Source organism: Exophiala spinifera, assembly GCF_000836115.1.
Source record: "Exophiala spinifera strain CBS 89968 unplaced genomic scaffold supercont1.2, whole genome shotgun sequence".
Classification (NCBI taxonomy): Eukaryota; Fungi; Ascomycota; class Eurotiomycetes; order Chaetothyriales; family Herpotrichiellaceae; genus Exophiala; species Exophiala spinifera.
The window spans coordinates 2,744,252-2,770,610 of record NW_015622514.1 but is presented as its reverse complement, the minus strand read 5'-3'; the positions used below and the strand labels follow the sequence as shown (position 1 = coordinate 2,770,610).

General features: G+C 51.5%; 9 protein-coding genes across 9 annotated transcripts; 2 read left to right on the top strand and 7 right to left on the bottom strand.

The window, feature by feature from the left end:
• Positions 1-203: 203 nt before the first annotated feature.
• On the bottom strand, positions 204-3,905 carry PV08_03311 (uncharacterized protein; the record flags this gene model as incomplete). Its single annotated transcript, XM_016377667.1, has 1 exon — positions 204-3,905. One exon carries the CDS (start codon positions 3,903-3,905, stop codon positions 204-206), a length of 3,702 nt encoding a protein of 1,233 aa, XP_016239237.1.
• A 699-nt stretch (positions 3,906-4,604) lies between these two features.
• PV08_03310 (uncharacterized protein) lies at positions 4,605-6,427 on the bottom strand (the record flags this gene model as incomplete). Its single annotated transcript, XM_016377666.1, has 5 exons — positions 4,605-5,954; positions 6,004-6,085; positions 6,134-6,213; positions 6,265-6,296; positions 6,346-6,427. The coding sequence occupies 5 exons, from the start codon at positions 6,425-6,427 to the stop codon at positions 4,605-4,607; spliced, it is 1,626 nt and encodes a 541-aa protein (XP_016239236.1).
• A 490-nt stretch (positions 6,428-6,917) lies between these two features.
• On the bottom strand, positions 6,918-8,312 carry PV08_03309 (uncharacterized protein; the record flags this gene model as incomplete). Its single annotated transcript, XM_016377665.1, has 8 exons — positions 6,918-6,954; positions 7,021-7,340; positions 7,399-7,501; positions 7,549-7,688; positions 7,746-7,810; positions 7,869-8,028; positions 8,088-8,213; positions 8,274-8,312. 8 exons carry the CDS (start codon positions 8,310-8,312, stop codon positions 6,918-6,920), a joined length of 990 nt encoding a protein of 329 aa, XP_016239235.1.
• A 1,013-nt stretch (positions 8,313-9,325) lies between these two features.
• PV08_03308 (uncharacterized protein) lies at positions 9,326-11,097 on the top strand (the record flags this gene model as incomplete). The annotated part of the gene is made up of 4 exons (XM_016377664.1): positions 9,326-10,402; positions 10,480-10,590; positions 10,690-10,856; positions 10,923-11,097. The coding sequence occupies 4 exons, from the start codon at positions 9,326-9,328 to the stop codon at positions 11,095-11,097; spliced, it is 1,530 nt and encodes a 509-aa protein (XP_016239234.1).
• A 1,600-nt stretch (positions 11,098-12,697) lies between these two features.
• PV08_03307 (uncharacterized protein) lies at positions 12,698-12,964 on the top strand (the record flags this gene model as incomplete). The annotated part of the gene is made up of 1 exon (XM_016377663.1): positions 12,698-12,964. The coding sequence occupies one exon, from the start codon at positions 12,698-12,700 to the stop codon at positions 12,962-12,964; it is 267 nt and encodes an 88-aa protein (XP_016239233.1).
• Positions 12,965-13,802: 838 nt separating this feature from the next.
• On the bottom strand, positions 13,803-15,750 carry PV08_03306 (uncharacterized protein; the record flags this gene model as incomplete). Its single annotated transcript, XM_016377662.1, has 5 exons — positions 13,803-13,957; positions 14,102-14,680; positions 14,770-15,147; positions 15,226-15,424; positions 15,496-15,750. 5 exons carry the CDS (start codon positions 15,748-15,750, stop codon positions 13,803-13,805), a joined length of 1,566 nt encoding a protein of 521 aa, XP_016239232.1.
• A 2,501-nt stretch (positions 15,751-18,251) lies between these two features.
• Positions 18,252-19,092, bottom strand: PV08_03305 (peptidyl-prolyl cis-trans isomerase; the record flags this gene model as incomplete). Its single annotated transcript, XM_016377661.1, has 4 exons — positions 18,252-18,441; positions 18,498-18,604; positions 18,660-18,829; positions 18,996-19,092. The coding sequence occupies 4 exons, from the start codon at positions 19,090-19,092 to the stop codon at positions 18,252-18,254; spliced, it is 564 nt and encodes a 187-aa protein (XP_016239231.1).
• A 996-nt stretch (positions 19,093-20,088) lies between these two features.
• On the bottom strand, positions 20,089-22,821 carry PV08_03304 (uncharacterized protein; the record flags this gene model as incomplete). The annotated part of the gene is made up of 2 exons (XM_016377660.1): positions 20,089-20,493; positions 20,545-22,821. 2 exons carry the CDS (start codon positions 22,819-22,821, stop codon positions 20,089-20,091), a joined length of 2,682 nt encoding a protein of 893 aa, XP_016239230.1.
• Positions 22,822-24,156: 1,335 nt separating this feature from the next.
• PV08_03303 (uncharacterized protein) lies at positions 24,157-25,746 on the bottom strand (the record flags this gene model as incomplete). The annotated part of the gene is made up of 3 exons (XM_016377659.1): positions 24,157-25,432; positions 25,514-25,598; positions 25,677-25,746. The coding sequence occupies 3 exons, from the start codon at positions 25,744-25,746 to the stop codon at positions 24,157-24,159; spliced, it is 1,431 nt and encodes a 476-aa protein (XP_016239229.1).
• Between the last annotated feature and the right edge of the window lie 613 nt (positions 25,747-26,359).

Here is a 26,359-nt window from a genome sequence, read left to right as displayed (position 1 = left end):
AGGATCTCTGGATCGTGGAAAGAATCGAAAAAAGACAAAACTTGTTGCCCACAACGATCGACTGGTGAAACAGGTTGTGAACTTTTTCCATCTCTCAATTGTCCTCGCTCCTTCCATATGAATTCTTTGTTTCCCGATGGCTTTTCTCTGCTACACGGTCGGTGTTGCTTTCCACCCATCGGGAAAGCCTCATCAACCTTACCCTAGAAGATATCGTCGCAGACACTCCAATCCTTCTCCGTCCTCTTCTGCCAATATAGACCATTGTGTTCCCAATAGCTCTCGCCCGTAACAGGATCGATCTTCTTCTTGAACCACTTGGGTTTCCACTCTTCTCCCGCAGATTCACGTTGTCGACGAACGGCACGCTGCTTCTCTTCTACTCGGTTCTTTTCCGAAGCCGCTAGATCGTACTCTCCATCCTCCATTGCGCGCTGATCAGGACGGAGACGCGTGTCTGTCGGGGGTAGGTGAGGACGCAGGTTTTCTGTGAGCGCGTTGAGGGTGACAACGAAGGGGGTAAGGTTGAATGGAATTCCATGTGGACGCTTGTGGGCTTCCCAGACGAGGAATGCTTGATTCCCAGACTTGTGTTGCCGTCCTTCCCCGACGAGCTCGTCTTCATATCCTTCGGTAACTCGAGCGTAGATTTTATCGTTCCATCGACCACCAATACTCCACTTAGTTACACCATCGACACCAACGACTTTCCCGAAGACCTGATAAGCAGAGCTGGCTTTCCAACCCCGTGCTTTGAAATCCAAATAACAAACCTCGCCAGTGGTCCAGTTCTTGATTTCCATGGGGCCGTAGTTGTCCACAGTAGGGTTGCCGGTAATTATACCGACGACAGAACTGGTGACTTTCTTCCAAGTATACAACTCCGCTGGTTTGCCGTTGGACGGACGTAGACGTAGGAACCAGGTGCCTAACGGATTGATGTCAAATGACTTTCCATAGAACTTGGACTTAACCGCAGATTCACCCCAGTAGTCCCAGCGAGCAGACTCGGCGTGAGCAGCACCGATGGGGGGATGATGACTGACTTGCTCGATGAAGAATCTGTATCCCTTGTCTGGTCGGACATATTCATACGTTTCGCCCAAAAGCGGGTTGAAAGGTTTGGCAACACGGCCGATAGTGCTTGCATACTCTGAAGCAGCAAATGCAGCGACGTAAACCAAACGCTCGGTCGAGTCAGGTCGGTCAGCTGCAATATCCAAGAGGTCTGCATATTCCATGTCTTCGGCTACACGCTGGAGTAGTGAAGTGGGCTCGTTGAAAGAGACAGGCAAGGTCATCTTGGTCATGTCCTTTCCTATCATGGATTTCAAGATACCCCATAACGAGATCTTAGGACGATCATCGGCGTCCATTTTGAGGCGCTGACGTATACCATCTTCGTACCCGGCATATGACGGCTCGATCTGCATTTGCTTCAATGTTCGTTCGTCATGTTTAGACAAAACTTCTTCCTGCTCAACATGTACAGGAGGAGGGCTTGCAAGAGGCGGCTCGACAAGTTCCACCTTTCCAGCGTCAATAGCGTCAAAGAACTCTTCATCGTCACCGGACTCGGAATCTGAAAGATTTGTGTACTGAGCAATGATCGATTTTCTCCGATTGCCTTCTCTCGTGAATGACTTGCGTCGTGATCGATCTCTCGCTGTAAGTGTCGCTTCATGTCTGATAGTTGTTTGGTCCTCAACAGCTTCTTCAAATTGAACACGCTCCGCAGACTCCTGCCGAATCAATGAGCTTGGGCGGCTCACAGGGCCTGACTGGCCTTCCAAAGCTTCCTTCAGCGCACGTTTGGTCCGCTTGCGCTTCTCCTCTGACTCTGCAAGGGACTTCTTCAGGTCCTCATGTTCATAGGCTATCTTCGCCATACTCTCTTCCCACATCTTGCGGACATCTGCATCCCTGTCGAGTCGGTATTGCCAATAGGCGTCTCGGTCTTTGGAAATTTTCAACAAGTCAGCCACTAAGCTATGCAAACTACAGACAGCTTCTTGGTAGGCAGAGAGTGCCTGTGAAACTTCCACGTCAGCCAGTGTGGTATCCGGCTGAGATTGCTTTTGTCTGACAAGTGCATCTGAAACTCGTGCAAGAAGATCAAGTTGCAGTTTAGCTGACTGCGCAGTGATGTTGAAAGCATCCTTGCTGCCTGGTTGACGGACTTCATGACTGCTAGCGTCATCTCCATCTCCATCTTCTTCTGCATCAATGGTGGCTGTGTGGGCGTTTGTTGGCAAGCGCTGCAATTCGTCTCCGATGATGCTAGCATCATAGGAGTCATACATTGAGCCGCCTTCAACATCAGACCTAAAGCTCACTTTTGAGGAACCTCCAGGGGCACTTAGGTTCGCAGCAATCGGCTGTTTCGCTCTACTAGGAGTGACCGAAAGCATATCCGAAGATGATTCACCTCTCGTATGTCGGATACTGTCGACATCAAGTGTCCGCCGCTTCTCTTCATCCTTAGCCTCATCTTTGGTGTGTTGAATTGCGTTATTCAGAGCCCAGAACCATCGTTTTGCTTCGACAACATGATTGGCCTTTAAGTGGTACTTGACAGACGACTTGCCGTGGATTTCGAACCTCGTCTTATCTTGCGCGTCCATGTGTAAAGTCGCAATACGCATGTTGATGGCTCCGCGGCAGGCAGAGCCCGCATCGTCTTGGTGTTTGTAATAGCTAAGAACGCCTTCTTCGAGGACGAACCAACGTAACTTGTACCCACTGGTATAGTTTGTCCATTTCTTCAGGTAGCCCTTCATTTCCCGGGCATCTTTACTGGCATCGCTTGTTCCCACCCTGGCCTGGTTCGGGTGGTTGCCCAGAATGGCCTTCTCCTGTATGCCTCGCTGAGCTGCGGCTGCCGCGGGTGACTTTTTTAGTATCGCTCTCGTACGATCATCCTTGGTTACATCTTGGGGCAATTTGCCCTTTCGATCCCTCCTGAAAGGATCAGCGCCGTGTAATAGAAGGAGCTGGGCTAGTTGTAGATCTCTCTTGCGGGCAGCTTCGTGAAGCAGGGTGCCTCCAGTCTGCACTGTTATCGGCTCGGTGACAAGTTCCAAAGCATTGACATCCAAAGTGCCTTCGACTCTAGGCTCTGTTAAAATGGCTTCAATCTGCTTATATGCGCCCTGAGACAGCGCAGTCTGGACGGCTCTGATCTTGTCGTCCAGGAAGATCGACCTAGCTAACTGCAACAGTTGGAAAATCTCCGGAGTTCGGGCCAAGTCGATGGCCAATTTGCCCTGCCTGTTGGCGATAGAGTCGTTGATGTCCGGAAGCTCCAGGAGGCTTCTAACGACTGGCGCTCTGCCTAGTTGGGCGGCAAGATGTAAAGCAGTATTTCCCTCTTTGTCTTGAGCATTATAATCTAAACCCTTCCCTTCTCTTATCACCTGGTCCACTATGTTCGGTTCCGCACATTGTACAGCCAGATGAAGGATCGTCGTTCCGGGAATCGGCTGGGGATTCGAAGAGGAAGGTATTGATTCGGAGATGGCCTTTGAGATGGCCGCGCTGTCTTTATTTCTGAGGATTTCGAAGACGCGAAACGTTCGAACCGAGTCTTCGATGGATGCTCCATTGGTCGTAGCAAGGCCGGACGGGACCTTGAGAGAAGCCTCCGGTGGACCTGTTGGAGACTCTAGAGTATCCATATTCTTTTGAGAGGCGCGAGTAGTAGTTGGAGAGAGGGGACTTAGTCGGGGCCCGTCGGTCGGTGTAAGAGGGCCCAGAGAACTGGGTGCAAAAGGTCCAGTCGGTGAAGTTGAGGTGTTGACCGGGGAATCTGTCTCTGAGCCACTATCTCGTGGCAAGTTGTCGCTACGCAACAAGTCGATGACGCGAGCGCTTCTGGATCGTTTGTGTGGCGGTCTATCAGCCATTATCAGCGCGAGCAAGGGATAGGAAGAAGGACGGATGAATGAAGCTCGCGCGAAGGACGCAAAAGCACTCAAAGAAGCAAGTCTTACCTCAAGGATAATAATATCTAGGGGATCAGTAGGAAACTCCGTCCGTACTGTAGCTTGCGCTTGTGGTTATGGTCCCAACAACCCCGCCATACACCCAGTGATTGGAGAAGCTGAAGCGATGGCAGAATGCTCAACCAGCGATCTTCCCGTCTGCACGATGACGGCAGATGTAGCACAAGCGTTAGTCCCGTGTCCAAAGGAGTGTGGTTACAAGACAGTGTTGCAGATGACAACGAAGTGTAGGTCAATAGTCAATCAAGGGCACGTCCCTGTATATACGAAGCGGGGCTACCTGCTCTAACAAATCGAGGCTCAGCTCGTCTCAGCATTGACACCAACTCTAACGGCCGTGGTGAGCGTGCGCGGCTCGAGGCGCGGCTGAGTAATGATATTCGGTGCCAGAAGCGAGATCGAAGCTTGAGAAGATTTTGAATCCCAAACGAGGAGCAGCAAACTGCTGAGCACCCTTCGGTACAAACTTCCACGCTCTGAATGAACTGGTTCATTAGGCACCTGGCGAAATGTGAACTCTCAAGTGGACATATGTATCGTCTGTTTTATTAATATTCCAGTCACTCATGGCTTTCATAAGTCGATCGCACGTCTAAGTAGCTATCCAAGAAGATCATCGAGGCCGTTTCCCAAAGGTGTGTTTGATTTTGCCTGAACAGCACTCGGAGTTGATGCAGTCGATCCGGGTCTTGGGGTCGAGCTGGCAGCTGATGCGGCTCCCCAGATTCCAGCCTGGCTCTTTGCTTTTGCCATACTTGCCAAGTCAGGCCCTTTTTGTGTGGCAGTGGTGCTCTTCACACCAGCCTTATTACTAGCTGAAGACCAGAGTGATCCAAATGCATCAACGCCATCGCTGGCTGCCGGTTTTGCAGTTGGCTTACCCAGAGATGCAGCAGTTGTCGATGATGTATATGAAGGAGAAGCTGCTGCCATCGGAGTAGAGTTAGTCGACATGGAAGGCTGAGACATAGGAACGGAGGTGAAATAGTTGGGTCCGCTGGGTTTGTAGCCTCCTACAGGCTGCATTGGTTGCGTAGGCTTCTGCATTGGTGGAGGTGAAAATGTCGATGGAGGTGGCGACATTAGAGACGATGTATTCGATGGCGCTGGAGACGCAGTCGAAAGGATCGTGTTGAAATTTGATGCCTGTCCAGGAGCCAATGGTGTTGGGGCCGCAAATCTAGTGGAAGACGTTGTTGTAGACGTGGTAGCTGCTGGAGGAGCGATTGAAGCGATCGGGTTGGCCACAGGCTGTGTTGCCGCTGGACTTGTCGCCGACTGGAAGTCATCGAAATCGTCATCTTCCGCGACACTACCTTGCGCGGCACCAAAGTCTCCCAAGGCACTCGGAGCAGCTGGCGCCTTGCCATTATAGACGGATGGTGCCGGTTCGTCGTTGCCGAAGTCGAATAGGTCCTGCTCCGGTGCTTTCGGCTTGGGTGGTTCTCGCTTGGGTGGTGCAGATGGAGTCGTCCGTGAGGTGGTGGTTCTCGCAGGTCTGGCCACTTCCACTTCGTCGGCTTCATCGTACTCTTCGAATTGATCTGCACGGCGCTGGGTGCCTGAGAAATCGGTCTCGCGTCCACCGAAGCCGCCACCATCACCGTAGACCTCGCCCTGGTAGCCGCCAAAATTGGCAGACTCACTTCCAAAGCCGGTATACCGACTGCCACTAGAAAATCCGCCTCCTAAACCAGCACCACCCTCGACGCCTCCATATTTGTTTCTGTTTGCACGGGCTTTCTTTCTTTCTTGCCGGATTGTATCAACATCGCCCAGCATCTTGACAAGCTCTGCAGATCTGTTCCGGACGTTGATGCCTTGGTCCTTGCCATTCTGATCAATATAGTGGAATTGCCGTAGCATTCGGAGGAGGGAAAGGTGTGATCTGGCATCATCGATCACTCGTTCTGAACCATGCTTGCAGAGATATTCAAGCAATTGGAGCGCCTACACTGGGTCAGCTGTTGTTCGAGCACATACGCTCGCACCGGTATACCTTGTATATCTGTCTCCATTCTTCTGCGGTTTTGTCGGTGAACCTTTTGTAGATCATGGGCATGATCTCGTTCAATTGTTGACTACGAGGGTCAACAAGAAGTTCAGACCAGACGCCGTGATTGACTCACTAGTTTTGTGTGCCTTGAGCAATCTCCTGCATGAGCGTCGCCGATGCCCCCCATGGATCTCCGTTCGTGGCTTCTCGAACCTGTCATTGTCAGGACTGTGGTGAGGAGAGGTACAACGACCGAATGCGGACCTTCGCTTCCATCTCGGTCAAATTCATCACAGCTATGTTCGGATGATTAGCACGTTGTCTAGACAGGGAGTGAGTGCTCACCATTTTGAACCTTGCGTACACCAGCTTTGAGGTCGTACAGGGTCAGGTTGCTGACCTGGGATTTCAGGCTTTCGAAATCCATACTGAGGAGAAGTGTCGCGTGGGAAGAGAGGTGAGAGTTAGAGAGGGACAGCGATCACACAATGCGTGGAAAATGCCCGGACGCTTTGAGCTCGACGTGTTACACGAAATGATGGGAATTGTCGGACTGAGATGTTCGGAACGCAGCCAAGAGCTTCATCTCGGCCCCTTTGGGTTTACACAACGTGTCTATCTATGTCCAATAATCGGCCTCCTCCGACCACATGTAGACGGATGCAGCCCCAATAATCAACGCCACAATACGGATACAGCTGAGGAACAAAGTATCACGAAAACCATGATGATAACAAAGTCAGGTGGTTAAAGAGGATTCAGATTCATGCCAACCCCATTGTTCCAGACTTTTCATGTGTAATTAACGAATAGAACCATCACCTATATGCTTTCATCCTGCGCTATGCTCTCATGATATGTACCCTTTCAGACCATGTTTCGTAATTCTTGATCTCATACTCAATCGCTCATCAACATCAAGAAGTTAATGGTCTCTGTGCCGTGGCGTATGAACTGCGCCGTGTCAGTATACATTGGATATTGCGCCGACAAAGTGAAACGCTACACTCTCTAACTTACCAATGCGTATATAGATGCATCTTCCTACTTTTTGTCTCTGTTCGCACTTGTGCCAACAACATCTGTGTCTCTATCTCACTCCAACCCCCGAGGCGGGTGAACAGCGCCAGCGAGTAGCCATCGACGGCGCCTTCCAGGAACTGATGCTCGAAGAACATCCCGATTTCTTTCAATCGCTTGTTCTTCGGCCACGTTCCGATCGGAACTGGTTCCTCGTGAGTCTTGACGTTGACGAAACCCGCCTCTTTCAGAAAATCGGCGTATTGAGGAAAAGCATCGAACTCGAGGCCAGCACCTCGCGAGATTCGATAGAATTCGGCCTGCAGAGGCAGTTGTCAGCAGGAGCTACAATTTGAAGGGTCCAATTCGTGTACGTACCACCCATCTGTAAGTTGCGCTCTCTTCGGAGTACGTTCCATCATCACAACACATATGGGGTCGTCCTTCTGATAACTCTATCAGTCCACCTGGTTTCAAATGCCTAGAGAGCGTGAACAAGGTGGCCGAGAAAACTGTGCAATGTCATACATGTACGCTTGCCGCAAAAGCTCTGGCCAGTCCTTGATACTACCGGCCAGGCAACGGATGTGAATGAAATCAAACGACTCGTGTGGGAAGGCCCATTCATGGGTGGCATCATCTATTTCGAAGCGGACATTGGGCGGCACCTAAAGGGAATTAGTCCGTACCCTCATATACTTCAGGTGGAGCAATAGTTGCCATACCCAGGTTGATTGAATCGGCGAGAGGTCTGTGCCTATGATCTCCGCAGCAGGATATTCATCGCCCACTAACGGGAGGATAGTTAGCTGGTGTTGGTACAAACGTGGTATGGAGGACCGACATACTATCAATGGCCCAGATGCCTGTGCCAGTTCCAATGTCAAGTATCTTTTCCGGATCTTTGAGACTGGGCTGGCTGAGGCACAAGTCACCGCCTAGTGTTAGACGAAACACATGATGAAGGACATCTAGCCTTTCTTGCTCCTTGTCATCGTTGGGCAGCATCTGGCCATAAAGTCAACGAGGAATGTCCGCCCTAGAAAGCCTCGCTAAGGCAACCTTACATATTTTCCGGCCTGGTAGCCATGATATCGTCGGCCATTCTCAAACTGGTAATTCATGACGGATGACTTGAGAGAAGTCATATCTGACCCGATAGTGGCAGTATCATAGCCCTCGTCGGACTGTGACTGTCAGGCCGTCAATCGACAACATTTCACCACGTGTGGTGCGATGGGTATTTCACTTACATCGGGTTCAATGGGCTCTCCATGCTGATGGTGCTCCATATAGACAGTCAAGACGGATTGACTTCAAAACTTGGCCTCTAGCAACCAACTGCGGAGCGATGAATCCGTTCAAGAGTACGGGAAGACAAACATTAAGCAAGAGAAGAATGGAACGAAATGACGGAAAAGTTGTAGTGAGTATGGAGGTACAAGTACGTACGTAGCCCTGAGGCACGAGTACCTACATACGTACTCCATACTCGAATGGAGATGGAAACGGGGCAAAGCCGTTGGAGGCTCACCTAAGCGATGCGAACTGGCGCCGAAGCCTGGAAGTTGATGCCTTGATTGGCACCGGTCCGGGCGGTTGATGGGGCCTACGAAGCCTACTGCACGGAGCCGCAACGGGACCAGCAGGGCCTTTCCTAGCGGGCACGGAAGTACACGAGTGCCTAATCCTTAGTGGACGGAGGGCACTGTAGGCACTGCCGAGCGGACACCTGGGGCCAAGGGGGACGGGTTGCAACATCGCTTTACTCCTCCCTGCAAAAAAATGAACAACGTGTGCAGTCATCGGCTAATTAGATGGCCAATGCAAATACAGGGAATGCAGGCTCTGTTCCTACGCATGGAGCTGAAGCTATATCTGTCCGAGTACACATGCCGTGCTGCACGCAAACTCCATCTACGCGCATTCGTCTCTCGAGATCAGTGGTGGATGACTCTGCAAGGACCGGCTAACATACACACCTCAGGAAGATGCATGAACTAAATCCCGAGCTATTCTAGTTACTTGCTATTCACCAGGATATCATTCAACTATCCTGTATTGGATTGTGTGTGCGCTGGTGATCCACACAGTCGCCAGGACCCAGAGCCCTCGACGGTGGATGTTTTCTCTGTTGCCATCCCCCTCTTCTTCATATCACAATCACAATCCCACGCACACGCACACGCACACACACCTTCACCCATCCTGTCCAACCCCTTGACAACTGCCCACGAGTAGTGAGTCGCCCTTGCGACAGCTCGGGACGATTGGCCAGGTACGGGGGAGTGTCATATATCACGTCATGGTTGGTCCAACGGTGCCTGTAGCTCATATATGCTACGCCGCAGTCTTAGCATGGATCACCTACCTTGTCGCAGGTGCTATCTATCGACTGTACTTCCACCCGCTTGCCAGATTCCCTGGACCAAAGCTGGCAGCGTTGACAGGCTGGTACGAGTTCTACCATGATATCATCCATAAGGGCCAATTCATCTGGAAGCTTCAAGCGCTTCACGACAAGTATGGTCCAATCATCCGCATCTCGCCAGAAGAGCTCCACATCCGCGACTCGCAGTATTACGAAGAACTCTATGCACCGAGTTCCAAAAAGCGCGACAAGTACGTGGGATGGGTTGCCATGGCTGGCGCACCGGACTCGTCGTTTGCAACCGCACCTCACAATCTCCATCGCATCCGTCGCGCGGCTCTGAATCCGTACTTTTCCAAACGATCAATCGGCCAGGTCGAGGACCTAATCTTGTCCAAGGTTCAGGTTCTGGGTCGCCGGTTCGAGGAAGCCTACAAATCAGGGCAAGTCATCCGACTGGACGCCGCCTACATGGCCTTGACCATGGATGTCATTACGCACTACTGCTTCGGCGACAGCTACAACTACTTGGAGGAAGACGACTTCAAGGCTTCGTGGAAGGAGACCGTGATAGCTGGATCGGCCAACGGTGCATTCCTCCGACAATTCCCTTGGGCTCTTCCGCTATTGAAGATGGCACCGCTCCCGCTGGTTCAGATACTGAACCCGCCAGCCGGCCACCTCATGGCGTGGCAGAAGATGGTGCGCGCCCAGGTCGACGATATCATCACCAAGAACAAACAAGGCAAGAAGACCACAGGCACCGTGTTTCAGGCCTTGCTGGATAGCGACCTACCGCCTGAGGAGAAGAGTGCCGACCGTCTCCAAGACGAAGGTCAAACCATTGTCGGCGCAGGTTCCGAAACCACGGCCAAGTCCCTTGCCGTTATTACCTTTTACCTCTACGAAGACAAGAAGAAACTCGAGAGACTTCGGAGCGAGTTGCGCACTATCATGCCGACACCAACAAGCTCAGTGTCTTTGACTGCATTGGAACAGTTGCCGTATTTCGTAAGTCTTGACCGCTCAAACGTTGGGTATGCACAGCATCTTGAATGATGTAAGCTGACACAACTTTGTACACTTAGACCGCCGTCATCAACGAAGGTATTCGTCTAATGTTTGGTGTGACGACAAGATTGCCTCGCGTGTCGCCTACCGAGGCCTTACAATACAAGGATTGGGTGATCCCAGCCGGAGTTAGTTTTGCGAAGCACATGCCCCATCCCCATCTCCCCAGCATCACTTCATGTCTATGATTGAAAGTTAGAACTTGCTAATGTGTCCAAAACATTAAGACCCCTGTAAGCGAAACCAACTATTTCGTGCACATGGACAGCAGCATCTTCCCGAACCCGGAAACCTATGACCCAGATCGCTGGCTCCGAGCCGCACAGGAAGGCTTCCGTCTCGATCGGTACTTTGTGTCATTTTCAAAGGGGAGCCGTATGTGTGTTGGTATCAAGTACGTACAATCACTGTTCCCCTCCCCTTCCACGTCCTAGAAGTTTCTAACCGGGCCATTGTGTAGCCTCGCATACGCCGAACTTTATTTGACACTGGCACACATCGTTTCCCGCTTCGACATTGAAAACTTCGACACCAATGTCGAGCGGGACATTCAGATCAGCAGAGACTTGTTCGTTGGTGTGCCCAGGGCCGATTCACAGGGAATAAGAGCCAAGATTGTTGGTGTAAGGAGTTGACCGACTTTAAGATCGCCGAGGTGCACAAAGAAAAAGCAATCAAAGGGGGAAGGAAAACCTGTCACTGGCCGTGCATACGTCGGCCTAACCCTAAACTACCCAAGAACCTAGCCATCATCTCACTTGATTAATCCTGCCTACAGTGTCCGGTGCGAAGGATGAACGACGAACATGTGAGCGTATAGGGGGGGATGTGCGTATCTAATGTATGGGACTCACATGTGGAAGGTTCACCTGTCCACCTCTGGTTGAGATCCAGAGAGGACAAATTGTATGGGATGGGATGGCAAGGTGGTACTCAAAAACATACGCTCAGCACAAGAAGAAGAGGTTGTATGTACCTGACTTGGTATGTTATGTATACATAAACATGCCTCGGATCTGTATTTTGTCCTTTGCCATTTTTCTTCAGGACTCGGGAGAAGTCCCGACGAATGCGGCGTTGTGGTTTTTTAAAGCGCCAGCCTGCGTACGGATGTTTCGTCCAGTTAAGCCTCGGAGAGCATGCATGTTCCACTTATCGAAGACTATTGTGACAATGTACTATTTGACCATGTTTTGTATAGCGGCTTGATTGTCAATGAGGACGATACACTTGCGCGGAGTATTTGTCGCAATATGGACGGCCATGTCGCATATTGAAGTACCGTGGACGGTACGGCCCGGAACGGCCCGGAATTGTACCAGGAGCCCTGTCCTAAGTATCATCTTCGCAAATCGCGGCCGCGCCGGAAGGGAATGACTGTCAGAGTCCGGGGTAACTGGGGCTTCACTATAGGCTTCACCAGCCTCCTGAGGTCATTCCTGGGCTGCCTATAGATAGCTAGACATCTATATGGTCTGGGTCTCCCCTGGAACCCTTCTATAGAGAACATGGAACCTTTCAACCTCTCACGGTTTGACAATGACGGCCAATGGGCGAGGCGGCTCGATCGCAGAAGGGGTGGAGTTGCTACTCCAACGTAGAGTCAGTATTTATTAATTATTCCGGAGGACGAGACACCGGTACGGACATTAGTTGTAGGTCACTTGTATACGATCGAACCGTGATTGTGCCCAATTTGTGCGCCATAGTTGTTTCCCTAAAGCTCGCGGTTCGTGCCTTGTGTCATATTCCCCGACCGATGCTGACCTGGGAGAAGTATCGACATCGGTATTACTTCGTCTTGTTGTTGGGAAGGGAGTAACGAGCCGAAAGGAGTGGCGGTAAAGGATTCAGAGTGTTGGGGATGACAGTCTGGGTTTCAAAAGGACAGCCAGCAGCTGAAGCTGTTGCCAACGGTGCCTCGTAAGGCTGGGCTGGGCTGAGCCGGGTGTAACTTGAACTTTTGCCCATTATTTCCTGATTGATTGTCTCAACAAGATCCCGGACAGTCGAACATCTCATTGGCTGCAATCTTTCCATGTGCGGATGTGGTGCCATAACCCCGCCGTTGCCTGATCCCATGGCGGTATCATAGCCTAGATTCTCCTGGCAACGAAAGTCAGAGGGCTCTCCTGAGCAATACAACATCCTTCGTAAGTCGGACAAAGAACAGATCTTATAAGGGCTTTGGTCTCATAGAAGTCAGCGTTCTTCACAGTTCCCTTCCTGGCCCCAATGGAGCAGTATCAGCACTACATTCCACAGTTGCTCTTGCGCAACTTTTCCCATCCCTACCAAGTACCGACCCAAAGTAGGTCCGAGCAGAGGCGCAAATATCGTTTTGAAAAAGGCAAGCGCCCGGGCGACAAAGTGCTCAATGTTGTGGACCTTCATGTCCGTGGCCGAATCAGCGGCAAGGTATTCATTCCCCCGGGGCCTCTGCCCGAAGTTGCCACCGCTGTTATCTGTGATTATTCTCCTTCGTCTTCGGCGACAGTCTGATTCACGTCCGTCGGATAAGGAGGGCGTTTACCCTCGACATCTAGCGATTGCTCGGGCCTTTAACCCTGACTCTTGGACAACCCCAATGCGCTTTTCATCTGGCCTGTCGGACTCTCCGATGGCCCCGGACCAGATCTGAGGTCGAATGAAGCCCCGAACGCGTCGAAAGACACATCCACTCAGGTAGAAGATATGCTTGTCAAATTGCATGGATCGACCGTCCTGTCGAAAGACGCGTTTGCGACGTTCAGAGGAACATCCGTCTGATTGGTCGTCGTTTTATTCCGGAGCCCGGCCATTTTTCTCCGGCTCCTGCCGTCGTTCGCTCTAAGCGCACTCAAATCCCTTTTGTCGAACTGGTCTTTCCGCAGCTGACATACCGGTCAAGCAAGTTGACACAAATGAAAGGATTGTATTCTGGGTCGAGCAGTGGAATTGGACTCTCAAGGGCACTGAAAACCATGACCACTGGAGACAATGCTGAACTCAGGCCAGATCCAAAAAGCTTTGAGAACGAGAAAACAAAGGGACCAGTGCCACCTTATGTGGAGTTAGAGGAGGTAGGCAGTTATCATATTGCAATACACGTTACACACATGCACATACACAGGCCACACACATACATACAGATACACAGGCTACACATGTACATACACACCTCGCGGAGGCGAATCCCTAATGAAGCATGTCGTATTCCCATCTATTTCATCGTATTACAATAGTTTTCAATTCTTACTTCAATGTGCCTCAAGAAGAAACCACGTTCAATCGTGTCCAGTTCGTTCCTTTCTTTTAATCCACGCCGACGAAAAGGGCGCTCTCTTTTTCTCTCTCTCTCTCAACGATGGAAATATCGAATTTCAAAAGTCCTAAACACAAGATACGTCGACGCGGCAAATCCGAAAGCCAGTTCGAATCCGATATCTCCGCCGTATCCGGTTCCGATCAATTTCCCTATCGGACCGATGTACCATACTTGAGCCATGCCCATGACTGTATCATTTTATGACGCGTTAGCAGGCCGTAATTTGATTTGATCCTTTTGTTTTCTGAGAAACAACGAGACCAGGCACGGAAAGGGGTGATGTGATGGCGGACGGAGAACCGAATAACAAGGAGAGGGGGAAAGCAACTCACCAGCTCCAACAATCCCAAAGCAAAAGGCCCCCAGGGCGGCAAAGCTAGGAGGTAGGCATTTCGGCTGATCGTAGTGTTCAGGGGTATATCCCTTGAAGCCCTTCTTGAAGAGGAAGTGCTCGGGGAGAGAAATGGCCGTGTAGATAGCAAGCCAATACCCGATGATCAACATGAAATCCTCGAGGACGTCTTCAAAGTGACTATACCCGGGGATGGCGATCGCGACGTAGACGAGGGTGCCGACGAACGTCCAGAGGAAGCGCGGCACTTTCTGGGCGTAGTGGGTCAGAATCTGGAGACTGAAGGTCAAACTGTAGATGTTGGGGCAGTTGTTTCCGACGATGCTGAGCGCGAGAATGATGAGACAGAATTTGCCGAACCCGCCCAACGGGGGCACGAGTACTTGGTGCAAGAGCCCACCGACGGCGTTGGCCTCGTATGCGGATGCAAACGCTGGGTCGTTGACGGTCGCGGTGGCAATGGCCAGGCCAAGCGCCTCGGTGAACATCAGCGGGAAGAAGAGGCCGATGAAGACGTAGATGAAGACTTTGAGGCGTGACGTGGTGACTGGTTGGTAGCCTGTAGGAGAGAGTTAGCAACGAGGTCGTGCTGTAGCACTGCACAAGCGCAAGGCTTAAAAGCCAGACAGAGATGGACAGAAAACGTACAGGTATAATCACTTGCGTAACTTGACCAGCCCGTAGCAAAGCCAAACACCGACGCGCCGAATGATAAGATACTTCCCGTCTCGCCCGCTCCGCTTCCCATGGGCAAGTTCTCGAACGAGCCGTGGTGCGCGAATTCGCCCAGCACGATGAGGAAGATGATGAAGCATGGGACCCACGAGATCATCTCGTACATGTGCACCACCTTGTATCCGAAGAGGGTGACGAGGAAAGTGCAGGCCGCGATGATGATGATGCCCGCATAACCAGGGACATCAGGGTTGACGGCGTGGATGAGTTGAGAGCCGACGATGACATTGACGCTCGACCAGCCCAGGCAAGCGAGGCAGTTGAAGATGGCAATCACTTTGACACCGTAGTCTAGTCCACCGCGTTGTTAGCAACGCGCACATGTCATACGGAGGAAGTCGTCGAGGGACCACTTTTGTGACCACTTACATCCAAACCAGAATCTCGACAAAATCATCTGTCTCATACCGAATTTCGGCCCAAACGTCGAGAAAAAGCACACGGGCAAGATACCCAGAAGGTTGAAAAATAGAATTGCCAAGAAGGAATCGACGAAGCCGAGCGCAAAGACAGGAACAGCAAGGACACCGATGGCGAAGGACGAAACCACCATGTTCGCAGCCAACCACTATTTCTCCCTCATTAGCCATGAATCGCCTCCCGGGGGATTAAAGGCCTTGAGTTCGTGCTCAGACGTACCATCGTGCCAACCTTCAACGTTGACTTGTCGGTCCTCTCATCTTCAGGGACGCGCTCGATGCCACGTTGTTCCACACCAAATCGTCCAGCCAAACGCTGCAGCTTAGCATACAAAGTATCACCTGCCACAAACGATTCGCCATGGACAGCACCTGAAGCGTCGGGCGCGACGACGGAGCGATGCTTCCCACCGGTCGGGATCTGTTCGGGTTGATATTCCAGGTCGTAACCTGACTTTTCGTAAGAGACGGCCATTTTCGGCGATTTGTCTTCAGATGATGGGCACAACCGCTGAACACCCAAAATGTTCTCAAGAGAGCTCGAACAACAAGCTTCAAAGGACCGAGGGGCGGGTTTGTGTCACCGCAAAAATGGGAGAGAAGTCGTCTATATGTAGACAGGACGCGCCAGGGCAGCCTTCAAAGACACAGATTGATGTGCTTTTGATCGTCGGCAAGCACCATTGCTTGGTGGTAGGCGCCGACACGCACGCGAAAAGTATCGGCCTTGGATCCTCGTATTTCTCAACCGGGTCGGTGGCGCGCCCCGACGAGCGAGATAAGAATACCATCCATGGAAAAACCCACAAAGGGCGCACCAGACGGGGTTTCTAGTTTTTGTGCTGCCTCATTTGACTGGCTCGGTCGGCAGCGAATACTACTCTGGGACCCCCTATTATCAAGGCCCATCAATTGAGGAGAGAGAGTGGTGGAATTGTACTCGAGAGATTCTCCAGAACAACCTACCTGAATGGTCGGAGGTCGCCTCTCATGACAGATCGCTTCTCGTCACATCTCGGCCGCCTGGCCAATGGTCAAGCCCCCGGCCATGCTGGTCCCCTTGGCACACACCCATTCGGGTCAAATAAGCAAGTCGAAGACCATTTGGCTGGAAGCTTTGCAAGCTTGGGCGAACTAGGCTAAAGCTTACAACAGCCCAAGCAATTGACCTTCGCGTGGGTTGATTGATCGCCTATAGTACGAGCCCATTATCGTACAAATGAGCCATGGTGGTCCCGGTGCCATCTCGAATGCTAATCTTTGTAAATTCTGTGATGTAAGAGACCGCAAAATGACAAGATAAGGAGTGTGTTCGTTGTGCGTACAACATTGATGCCCTGTGCACTTGTTTCGACTTTCCGAGAACTATTGATGTAGGCACCGTTTGCCGTCGAAGCCAAAGACAAAATATCAATACTCATCAAAAACCTTTATTTTCGGCTACCTCCGTTGCTTCTCGACTCCGGAAAAGGCCTGGATCCCTTCAGAAGAAAGTCTCTGTGCAATAGTAAAGAAAGTTCAGCAAAGCTTCAAAGATAAAGTATGAGCCTGGATCGTCAGTTCAGCAAACCTTGTTCTCATCCTTACCTTCATAGTCAAGAATGAATTAAAAAACTTTGCTTTTTTGTTTCTGTACCAGCCGCTGACCAACTTCTGGTGTGGCTTCTCCTTACCTTCGGTAATCACATCCTTGATATTCCTCTTACTGATCTCCCAGTCTTTCTTCAGCCAACTCATCTGCCGTATCTTTGATAACTCAATCGATGCGCCGTCGACAAAATCCAGCTGAAGTCGGACCGTTGATCGTGTCGCTCAACCCTCGAACAGCCCACGAGACCGGCCGGTAGCGTCGGTGCTTTGTTGTCTTGGTAGGCATAGGCCCAGTCGTTAACCTGAAGATAGATATTTAGGTTGGCAATAGTTGCCGTATCGAAGGATGTCGCCGGCATGGGCACGACAAGGTCGCCTGGCGCTTCAAAGATACCTAACAACTTGAACTCAACTGACAACGGCTACCTTGTCCATGAAATCGAAGTTGCAGCGCCACGCTCACGCCGCTCTCGTGAATGCTCTCAATCATGTCTGGCAGCGAGGGGAAATTCTTGTCCCGGACAGAACCAGCTTCGTCACGCAAATGCAACTCCTAAACGAAACCCTTGGAGGGCAGGTCACTGGGTTTGGGTTATAGCATTGCCTTCTGGAAGGGTGACACGTCGCCTTCCCACTTTGCTCGCTGTCACCAGTTTCTCGATCACGGCCGGAGTCGAAAATCATGGGCAAGTAGCCGTCCTTCGGGACGTGGATGTCGGTCTCGATACATCCGATCCCCGCCTCGGAGGCGCGAAAGTATGCATCGCAAGAGCTCTCTGCCGTTTCATTCCATCTACGTTTCATGTCAGCGAGGTAGAAAGGAAAAAGAAAGGTGGGTGACTTTATATGACCTTACCGAAGTCCCTGATCAGGAATTGAGACCGAGAATGCTTGATCGTTTGAGTCTCTACCACGGGGGTACAATTCCGTTCTGATCGCCTTTTTCGTCGGTACGGACAAGTCTTAACAAGGCGGGGTGGCCTATAGGTGATGATATGTTCTAATCCGAAATGGTGAAGCACCCTACCGGCCATCAAGACATGTCGCACCCTAGATGACAAGGATGTCTGAGTGTAGTAGATACAAAGGAGTACCTAGATAGACATCTGAAATACGGCTTTCACAGTAGCATTACGCGCTTCATGTTGGAGGGATGGTATGGGAGCAAGCGTGGGAATGCAGGACATTGATTATCTGGATAGTGGAGATTCATGCCATCGATAGGCTCAACTTTTCATTCTCCTATTAACGTGTATCTGCTTTTCAACACTCGACATTACGGCCATGTATGAGTGGTTGTGATGTGAAAGCCTAGGCCTCTCTTGTCGGTCCACAGCTTTTGTCCTGCTCAAACTTTGCAGTCTTGCGTCTCGTACCGTGAGGCATCTATTTCTCAGCACCGCTGTCGACAATGACAGGCTTGAATTCCAGCTTGACTTGGCCGGTGCCGGATCCGGTGTTCTCAAGTTCAGAGACGATGTCCATGCTCTTTTGGTCCGCGACCTCACCAAAGACAACATGCTTGCCATCCAACCACGAGGTAACGACGGTGGTGATGAAGAATTGAGAGCCGTTGCTGTGGATCATGGTCAGGGTACGTATTCCTGCATATTTTGTGGGTGGGTTCCTTACGTGTTGGGGCCAGCATTGGCCATGGAGAGAAGGCCAGGCTTGTTGTGCTGCAGCTTGAAGTTTTCATCCGCGAATTTCTCGCCGTAGATGGACTTGCCACCGGTGCCCTAATTCATCATGAGCATGTGTCTATTCCAACTCTTGTGACGCAGGTGGACTTACATTACCACGAGTGAAGTCACCACCCTGCAACATGAATTCAGGAATGATTCGGTGGAACTTGCTACCCTTGTAACCGAAGCCCTTCTCGCCAGTGCAGAGAGCACGGAAGTTCTCGGCGGTCTTGGGGACTACATCGTCGAAGAGGTTGAAGTTGATACGACCCCGCTTAGCTGCAAACAAGAGATCAGTGACGGTTCATTCAGGAGCTCAAAAGCAAGCAAGCGGTTGGCGAGGTCAACGGCTGTGGCTCGAGCTGTGTGATGCGGGCACCCGTTGCGAGTTTTGGCCAGGGTGCGTGGGGTTTGGGCAAAACACAAGAGAAGGGGGCAAGCTTACGAGGAGGAATTTGACCACCAGATCGCTTAGCATCAGCCCGAGCCCGGTCGAGAGCTGGGTCGGTATACTCGACGTCGAACCAAGCCTTGATAACCATGTTTGCAGGAGAAGATGAGAAAGCTCGGACAGTCCAAGGAGTGGCGGTAGCAGGTCGATGAGAGAGAGGTTGAAGAAGAGATGATGGACGAGAAGAAATCCGCGGGGTGAAGGCGTGAATTTTAGTATTGACACAGCGGGGCACAGCAGCCATGGTCACGAATTTGTGATTGAGGTGATGAGGGGTCGATGCTTCAGGGAAGGCTCGTTACGCGTTACGCAGGCAGTTCCCGGATCACGTGATTGAGAATTTTCAGTCGTGATGGCAACCCGTGGCAGGTGTCGTGACTCGCAGGCGACTATCCATCGGTCAGCTCATTCCCGCGCAACGCATCCCGTCGGAGCAGACGGGAGGGACGCTCCAGCTGGGCAAGCACTCACCAGGCAGATCGACGAGGGACTAGAAGCTGTCAAGTACCCCAATACTGACGCAACGAGCGGCAACTCCGTACAGGTATGAGACGGCTAAATGATGAGACTACCGGTAGAAGTACAAGAACAGAGGGCAGAATCGTCGAAATATGCTGCTACTCTCAAGAAATGCCTCTAGCTTTAGCCCACGATGATATAATACAATTCAATCTGTAATGTACAATGATGTAAAGAGAAGCCTTTTCCTTTGGCCGGATCTTTTCTGAACGGAGCGGACAGAAAATGCTCGAGCTCGACCCAACAAGGTCGATTGGACCGCCAAGCAGCACGTGACTTGAAAATAGGGGGACGCCACAGGGGTATCCGTACGTCGCGCACCGACAGTATGTACCTACTCCCTGGGTGAGATGGTCGATACCATCGTCTATCCGTACCTATACGTAGCTGTGCAGACGTATTGCTGCGAGCTATATGAGCAACCGTAGTCATCTTCTCTTCCACGGTGGAACCACCATTATCCCGCGGAAGTATTGATACATTAGGGTTCATATATACAAATCTATTTCAACCAGGGAAGCCTATTTTGGGGGTCGTTTGCCTGTCGTGATAGTGCTCAAACAACGCCTCAGCTGAAGTCCTCCTCGCCGCGCCCAGCTTCCACGGCCATGATTCTGGACACAAGCTCTTTGGTCTCGCGAGCGACTTGGAATGCCAATGGTGGCAGCTTCTGGGTGACTTCTCTGCTTTGCTGCGTTCCATTATAAGTTGCCGCGTCGGCGCCTGCCTGGAGCAGCTTCTCGCGACAGTCCTGTAATATCACTACGATAGGTTGTGACTTCTCAACTAAAAGCGTCTGATAGGAAGAAGGCTCGCTGCTGGTTCTCTCAACAGCGGTCACGACATTTTCAATGGTTCCTGCAATGGTACTGATGTGAGTTTGAATTGGTACCGTGGCATCGTCACTGCGAATGGCGTCGACCAGCGAGGTGATGGACTGAACCAGGCCATCAGTTTGATCTTCAAGGTACATCTGTCCAATCAAGTCAGCCCAACGTTTCACCCAGGGATTGCAAAACTATACCTTCAGATCCTCAAGATCAGCCTCCTCCTGGCTAGGACCATATGTGGACTGAATCCCTAGACCGGTGCCGTTTAGATAGCTTGAACCATTCCGTTGGTGTCCGATTTGCATGGAACCATTTCTGGTTTCCGGTGGAGTGCTCAAGGCACTGTAGACGCTTTCCACGGCACTACGGCGTCTCAATGATTCGGCAATGTTGAAATACCCATTGCTTTGCAGAGGCTCCAGAGTGCCATCATCGTCATCTTCCAGCTCTCCAGGAGGTGTAGGTCGTATCTTGACCGTGTGGAGAAGATCAACGACGGCAGCGGTCAGGTGGGAGGCAGCAGCATCAACAAGGCTCACGGGTGACAGACCGTTTGCGGAAGCGAAATTCTTGGATGCAGTGATAAGATTGTTGGCAGTAACGGAGACCTTGCTCTTCATCTTTGCTCGTTTCTTGGTAATTTCGTCATTCTTGTCAGTGATGGCAGCATCAACATCAGAGGTGATGCCCCTTACAGCCAAAACCACGGTCTTCATGTGGTCAAGCACGGCTGCAGGGTTATCAGACCTCGCAATGCTCAGTAGTTCGTCAATCGAGATTTGGAACTTGGTGACGTGGACGTCTTTGACCAGGCCTTCTCGATCCTGCAGAGCAGCTGCTTGTCGATTTGCGTCCGGTCGAGCGATACTGAGCCCGAGCGAGCTGGCGCGCACACTACGAAGCTGTGTTTTCGTCTTGACATATCGCGCTTTCCATTCCTTGACTTCCTCTTCCAGTTTGGAAACATCGGCTTGCAATTTCTGCTCACGATCAGGGTTGCCTCCCGATTCAGCCATGGCTCGCATCTCTTCCAAGAATGCTTGACCTTGCCGGCGAACTTCTTCAGTCAGTTCTTGCTGCTGAGCGAGACGATTCTGCAAAAGCTCATGGTCTTGATCGAGTTTGAGATATTTGGTTTTCCACAACACACTCTCCCCACTATAGTTAGGCTGTTCGACCTTGAGTTTTTCAATCTCCTCCTTCAGGGATTGATTAAGATTCTCCGCCGCTTGTAGCTTCTTCTCCAGGTCTTCGGTAGTAACCTTCCATTTCTCGGCCTCAGCTCTCGAACTTCGTAGTTCTGCATCTTTTGCTTCGAGATTGACTTCCAGATCTGCCAGCTTGTCCTGCAGCTCGGTCATGACAGGTGGTAGAGGTTTAGGATTGTAGCTGACTCCGCTTTGTGAGGTGGCCGAAGTATCTCTGTCGCTCCTTGGACTCGTCAGAGAGCTCTCCAGGCCGAAAGCATCGCTTGACCGGTCGTATCTCGAGTCTGTAGCTTGCGTCTCATCCTCATCTTCCACCATCATGCTTTTATTCGGGGTGATGGTGTTACTTTGAAATTGCTTTGCCATTGGGCGGCCATAGTCGTTCACTGGTGGATTGTCGAATTGCGGGATGCTGGTGACCGACTCCTGTCTCTGAGAATAACCCGTTGGACCGGGACCAAATGTTTGAGCTCTTGACGGCAAACCATAGCCCCCTCCACCGTTGCTCGAGGCGACACTACCAGGACCCCTTGAGTGTGACCGAGAACTTTCCCTCCTTCCTCCCTCGGACCTCGCAAACTGGGGGAATCTCCTTTCCAGTTCACAGAACACATCGGTCGACAAGTCCTTAAATCGTGGCGCTTGCAAGGATGAGAGTTTCTGCCTTGCTTGGTTCCGCTTCTCGTGGAAATCTGGCCGGGGTTGTAGAAATGGAGGAACATTCTGCTGCCGCGGGGGCCGTCCAGGTAGCGGTGTGGCTGCTTGTCTCCGTTGGAGTTCATCGAAAACATCGGTGCTCAACTCATGGAATTGCACAGGAGATAGGCGCAGCAGCTTGTCTCGAGCTTTGTTGGGGCGTGGCGGTACTTGTGCACCCCCTTTCAAATATCCCTTGAGAACAGTGTAGTGCTGGAATAGTTGCGCTTCCATCCGCCTGTATTTCCTACTTTGGTCGTCTGCCAACGTGCCATCACTCGAGCGAGACGCTGCGACTGACCCTGCTCTTGACGATCCACGTGAACCTGATTCGGAGGGACGGCGTTGGCCTAAAGGATCAAGACCGCCCGGAGGGAAGTTCGCGCCATTGGCGCCGGGGCGCGGAAAGGGAGGTGCTTTTGAAGGATAGTCATCACCTGGGCCATTCAAAGAAGCAAAGGCTCCATCATTGCGCGGTATCTGGTTGTAGTTGTTAAGACCTGACCATCCATCACTTCCAGTCGTCGACGTCGGTGACAATTCAGGCCCGCGAGGGGGCGGCGGCATTGCTGCTTGCATCGCTTTAGCCAACCATCCGCAAACAGGTGATAGAGACGTCAATCGGGTTGTAGAAGATTAAAACCGACCTCCCGGCCTAGCAATGAGATAGTGGCAACGGGTGAAGTGCGGCGTCGAAGTGAAGCACGAAATGTTTTAGGATCTGCAACAGGCGCAAGGGAGTGGACGACCCGGAAACGGTCAAGACGCAAGCGCGACTGGAAGTGACTCGAAGGAGCGGACGGCGTTGCCCTGCGATAGGATGGGAAGCGAGGGCGTGGAATGTGACTGTCCAGCAGACGGTGTGAGTAGCGAGTGTGGGAGTCGAGGAGTTCGAGGGCAGGCGAGTTATACTCTGGCGTCTCGACGGCGATGCCTTGTGGTGATGGACTATCTCGTGAGAAATTCTGGCTGCGGCGGCGGCGGCGGCGATGGCGGCGGCAGGGGCTTTGGGCGTCCGGCTTGAGCAAGGGGACCAGCAGCTACTGGGCACTGGCGACTGATGGTGCCTCCTTACCGGGTCAGATAGAAAGGACGTGTAGTGGATGGTGTCCCGCCTGTCTGCGCTATGTCACGTTCAATTCTTTTGTTTGCTTCTACGTCTACTTATGTCAAAAACAAAGGACTCTTCTAGAGCTCCATCGCCCTCGCACTGCTCTCCCAGAGCCAGTCGCATGCACTCGGTCTGCTGCAGATCTCGAATTGCTCCATCTGTAGGGACCGCGATCGCACCTTTCCTCTCCCTGGTCAAACCAGAACTGAAAACGCCATGCGAAATGCATTGCGGATATCCCTGCTCCGTCCTGCAAGCGAACTTCACACTGACCCTCTTGCTTACCCCTTACTAAATGCGGGCGCTAGTGGATGCCAATGCTCGAAAGAAGGACGGATGGTAGAACCACCCGCGGAGTAGGGAGTTATACACCCACTAGTCAATAGCCCGCTGAAGCTTTCCACGTCCCTTTGTACATACTTCTTCCCTGGGCGTCAAGCATCGGCGTCCATTGGCGAGTGTTGAGTGTCAGCACAATCCTCCCATTGGGCATCATTGACGCCGAAGCGACAACTGCAAGCCTAGTGTCCCTGGTTTACGCCAACCCGTGCAGTCCAATGCAAGGTTCAAGGCTAGGGACACAGGTATAACGAGATATTGAAGTCAATCCATTTGCTCGATCCAGTGCGTACTCCATTCGTAGGCCAATCCAAACTCCTTGCCTAAAGATCCTCGACAGAACTACCTATATAAGCAGAGCACCTCCCGACCCAGTGCTACCTAATCGTGCTGAAATCATGACTCTGTCCTGGACTGCCCGCCGCACGGATGCCATAGGTCGTTGGCGGCCACTAATACTTTCGCTTGCGAGCAGCTTTGGCTGGCTCATCAGCTTCGTTCTCGTACTCCTTGCCCTCGTGAAAATCCTTTTTCCTCATGGTGCCAACGCCCATACGCACCAGTTCCTGGTCATCTCCATCGCTGTCCTCGACATTATATAGCATTGGTAGAACGAAGCTCTCTTCTTCGCCCATTTTTCTTTCCACGGTCAAAACATCCACAACTTCGTCTTCTCGATCGAGACGTCGTTTTTGGTGCTCTTCCTTTGGGTACGTGTCGAACTCATCTTCGCGCTCCACGTATTCAACATTCTCGGTCACTTCGGTGAAGTCCGGCGCAAGCGCTGACCACTTTTGTTGTGGTTCTATGCCCCATATTTGTATGCTCCCCGTTTCGATGCTCGTACAGGCAAGCAACGGCCGCGATGGATGCCATTCGATGATAGCGGGCTCCTCACGGTTCTCGAGAATGCGAAGCAGTGAATTCGTGCGTAACTCCCAAATGTAAATGTCCTTTTTCATGTACGTCGATGCAGTGACATAGTCGGCAATGCCAGTAGTCGATGAATGACTGAAAGCACAATGATTCCAACGCAGACGGTTCACCAGGTCCTGGAATTTGTGTTCTGTGGTGAGGACAATGTTTTCAGCCAACGTGGCTGGGTCGGGAGCATCGTCTTCGCTGGTAGGCTCGAACGGTGGAGCAGTCGAAGGCGTGATGAGAGAAAGATCAGGTAGGTTGATGGTACGAATGATACGGTCAGTGCTGTTGGCGAGGAGCTGGCGACCGTTGGATGTCAGACGGAGCAGCGAGATCAAGCCCGATGAGATTTTCGTGGAGTGAATGATTTTCCGGGTTTCTGTTTCGAGGATGTTTATGTACCCCTTCGATGTGCCTGTGATGATGTGATTGCCGAGGACAGAGAATATGGCTGAGGTGGTGGCTTGCTTGTTCTCGGACCGAGAGACACTCTCGCCGTCATTAAGAGGAGTGGTGGGTAGGATTTTCTTGATGCACTCTGGGTTCGTGATGTCAACAAGGTAGGGGCGGTCCTCGAACAACGAGGCTACGAAAAGGTTGTGATTGTATGGATGAAGTTCTGCCGTATAGATTGGTGCCTCGAACTTGACAGTCCGTATCCGTTGCTGGGTTTGTAAATCCCAAAGACAGGCGCGACAATCTTGAGATGAAGTGAGAAGATACCGGCCATCTCGAGACCAGCTGAGACTTTGAATTTGTTTCCAATGACCCACAAGTCTCATGGCGACACCGAACGTTTCCATATCCCTTTCTCAGGTCAGTCGTGCCTTGGCGGTTTGTATCTCAATCTGATCGAAGGGAGCATGGTCAGAGACTGACTTGACTTACCATATCACAACTTTGCCATCTACTCTCCCTGATGCCAGGTAATCACCCTTTCGACTGAATCGAAGAGTGGTGGCATGGCCACATCCTATTCGGGTCAGCCCTTCTGCTAAGGAAAAACGCGGCATTGACTCAATGCGCAGGACACGCAACGGGCTATACTAACTGAGATCATTTGTGAGAGCATCCGGAGAGTCTTGTGCCAGTTGAAATGGGTCTATCAGTGCGAGATTCATGATGTGCTCGGATATGGAGAGATGGTAGATGCCAGCGGACACGTCCAGAATTTGTTGATGGAGGCAGATGTTTCCTAATGAGGCACTAGCGTGGTGTGGGTGGCTCGGGTCCCGATCTTGAGGGGCGATACGGAGTACAAAGAAGCCAAAGTGCAGAAGAGAGAGAACTACCTAGGCAGGTCGTCAAAGAAGTTTCTTCAGTCCTCAGTCTTCAAGCCATTCACTTCTAAGATTCTATCTACGATGCGTACATCTGAAAGTCGGCGCTCTTGATACCTTGGCCTAGATGTTGAAGATGTTCCATACTGCTATAGGAGAACCTAAGAGATCCATCAAACTCGACCCTAGCAGACATGGTATATATACCAGCAGCCATACGGTCCCTCGGGATGCCGCATAGGTGCTACAGCAGGAAGAAAGCCGTTGGTGATTGACGGAGGAGAACAGGAGTGTCTTTGTTCGGACAAAGCCCCAGTTCATCCAGTTTCTTGCACCACCGCCTCATGAGTTTCATTCTCGATAGGTCATTTTGTGAACGAAATTGCTAGATCACAGTCATTTCTTCACGTCTTTAGAAGACATCATGGTGAGCCAACCGAGAGAGAGAGGACGG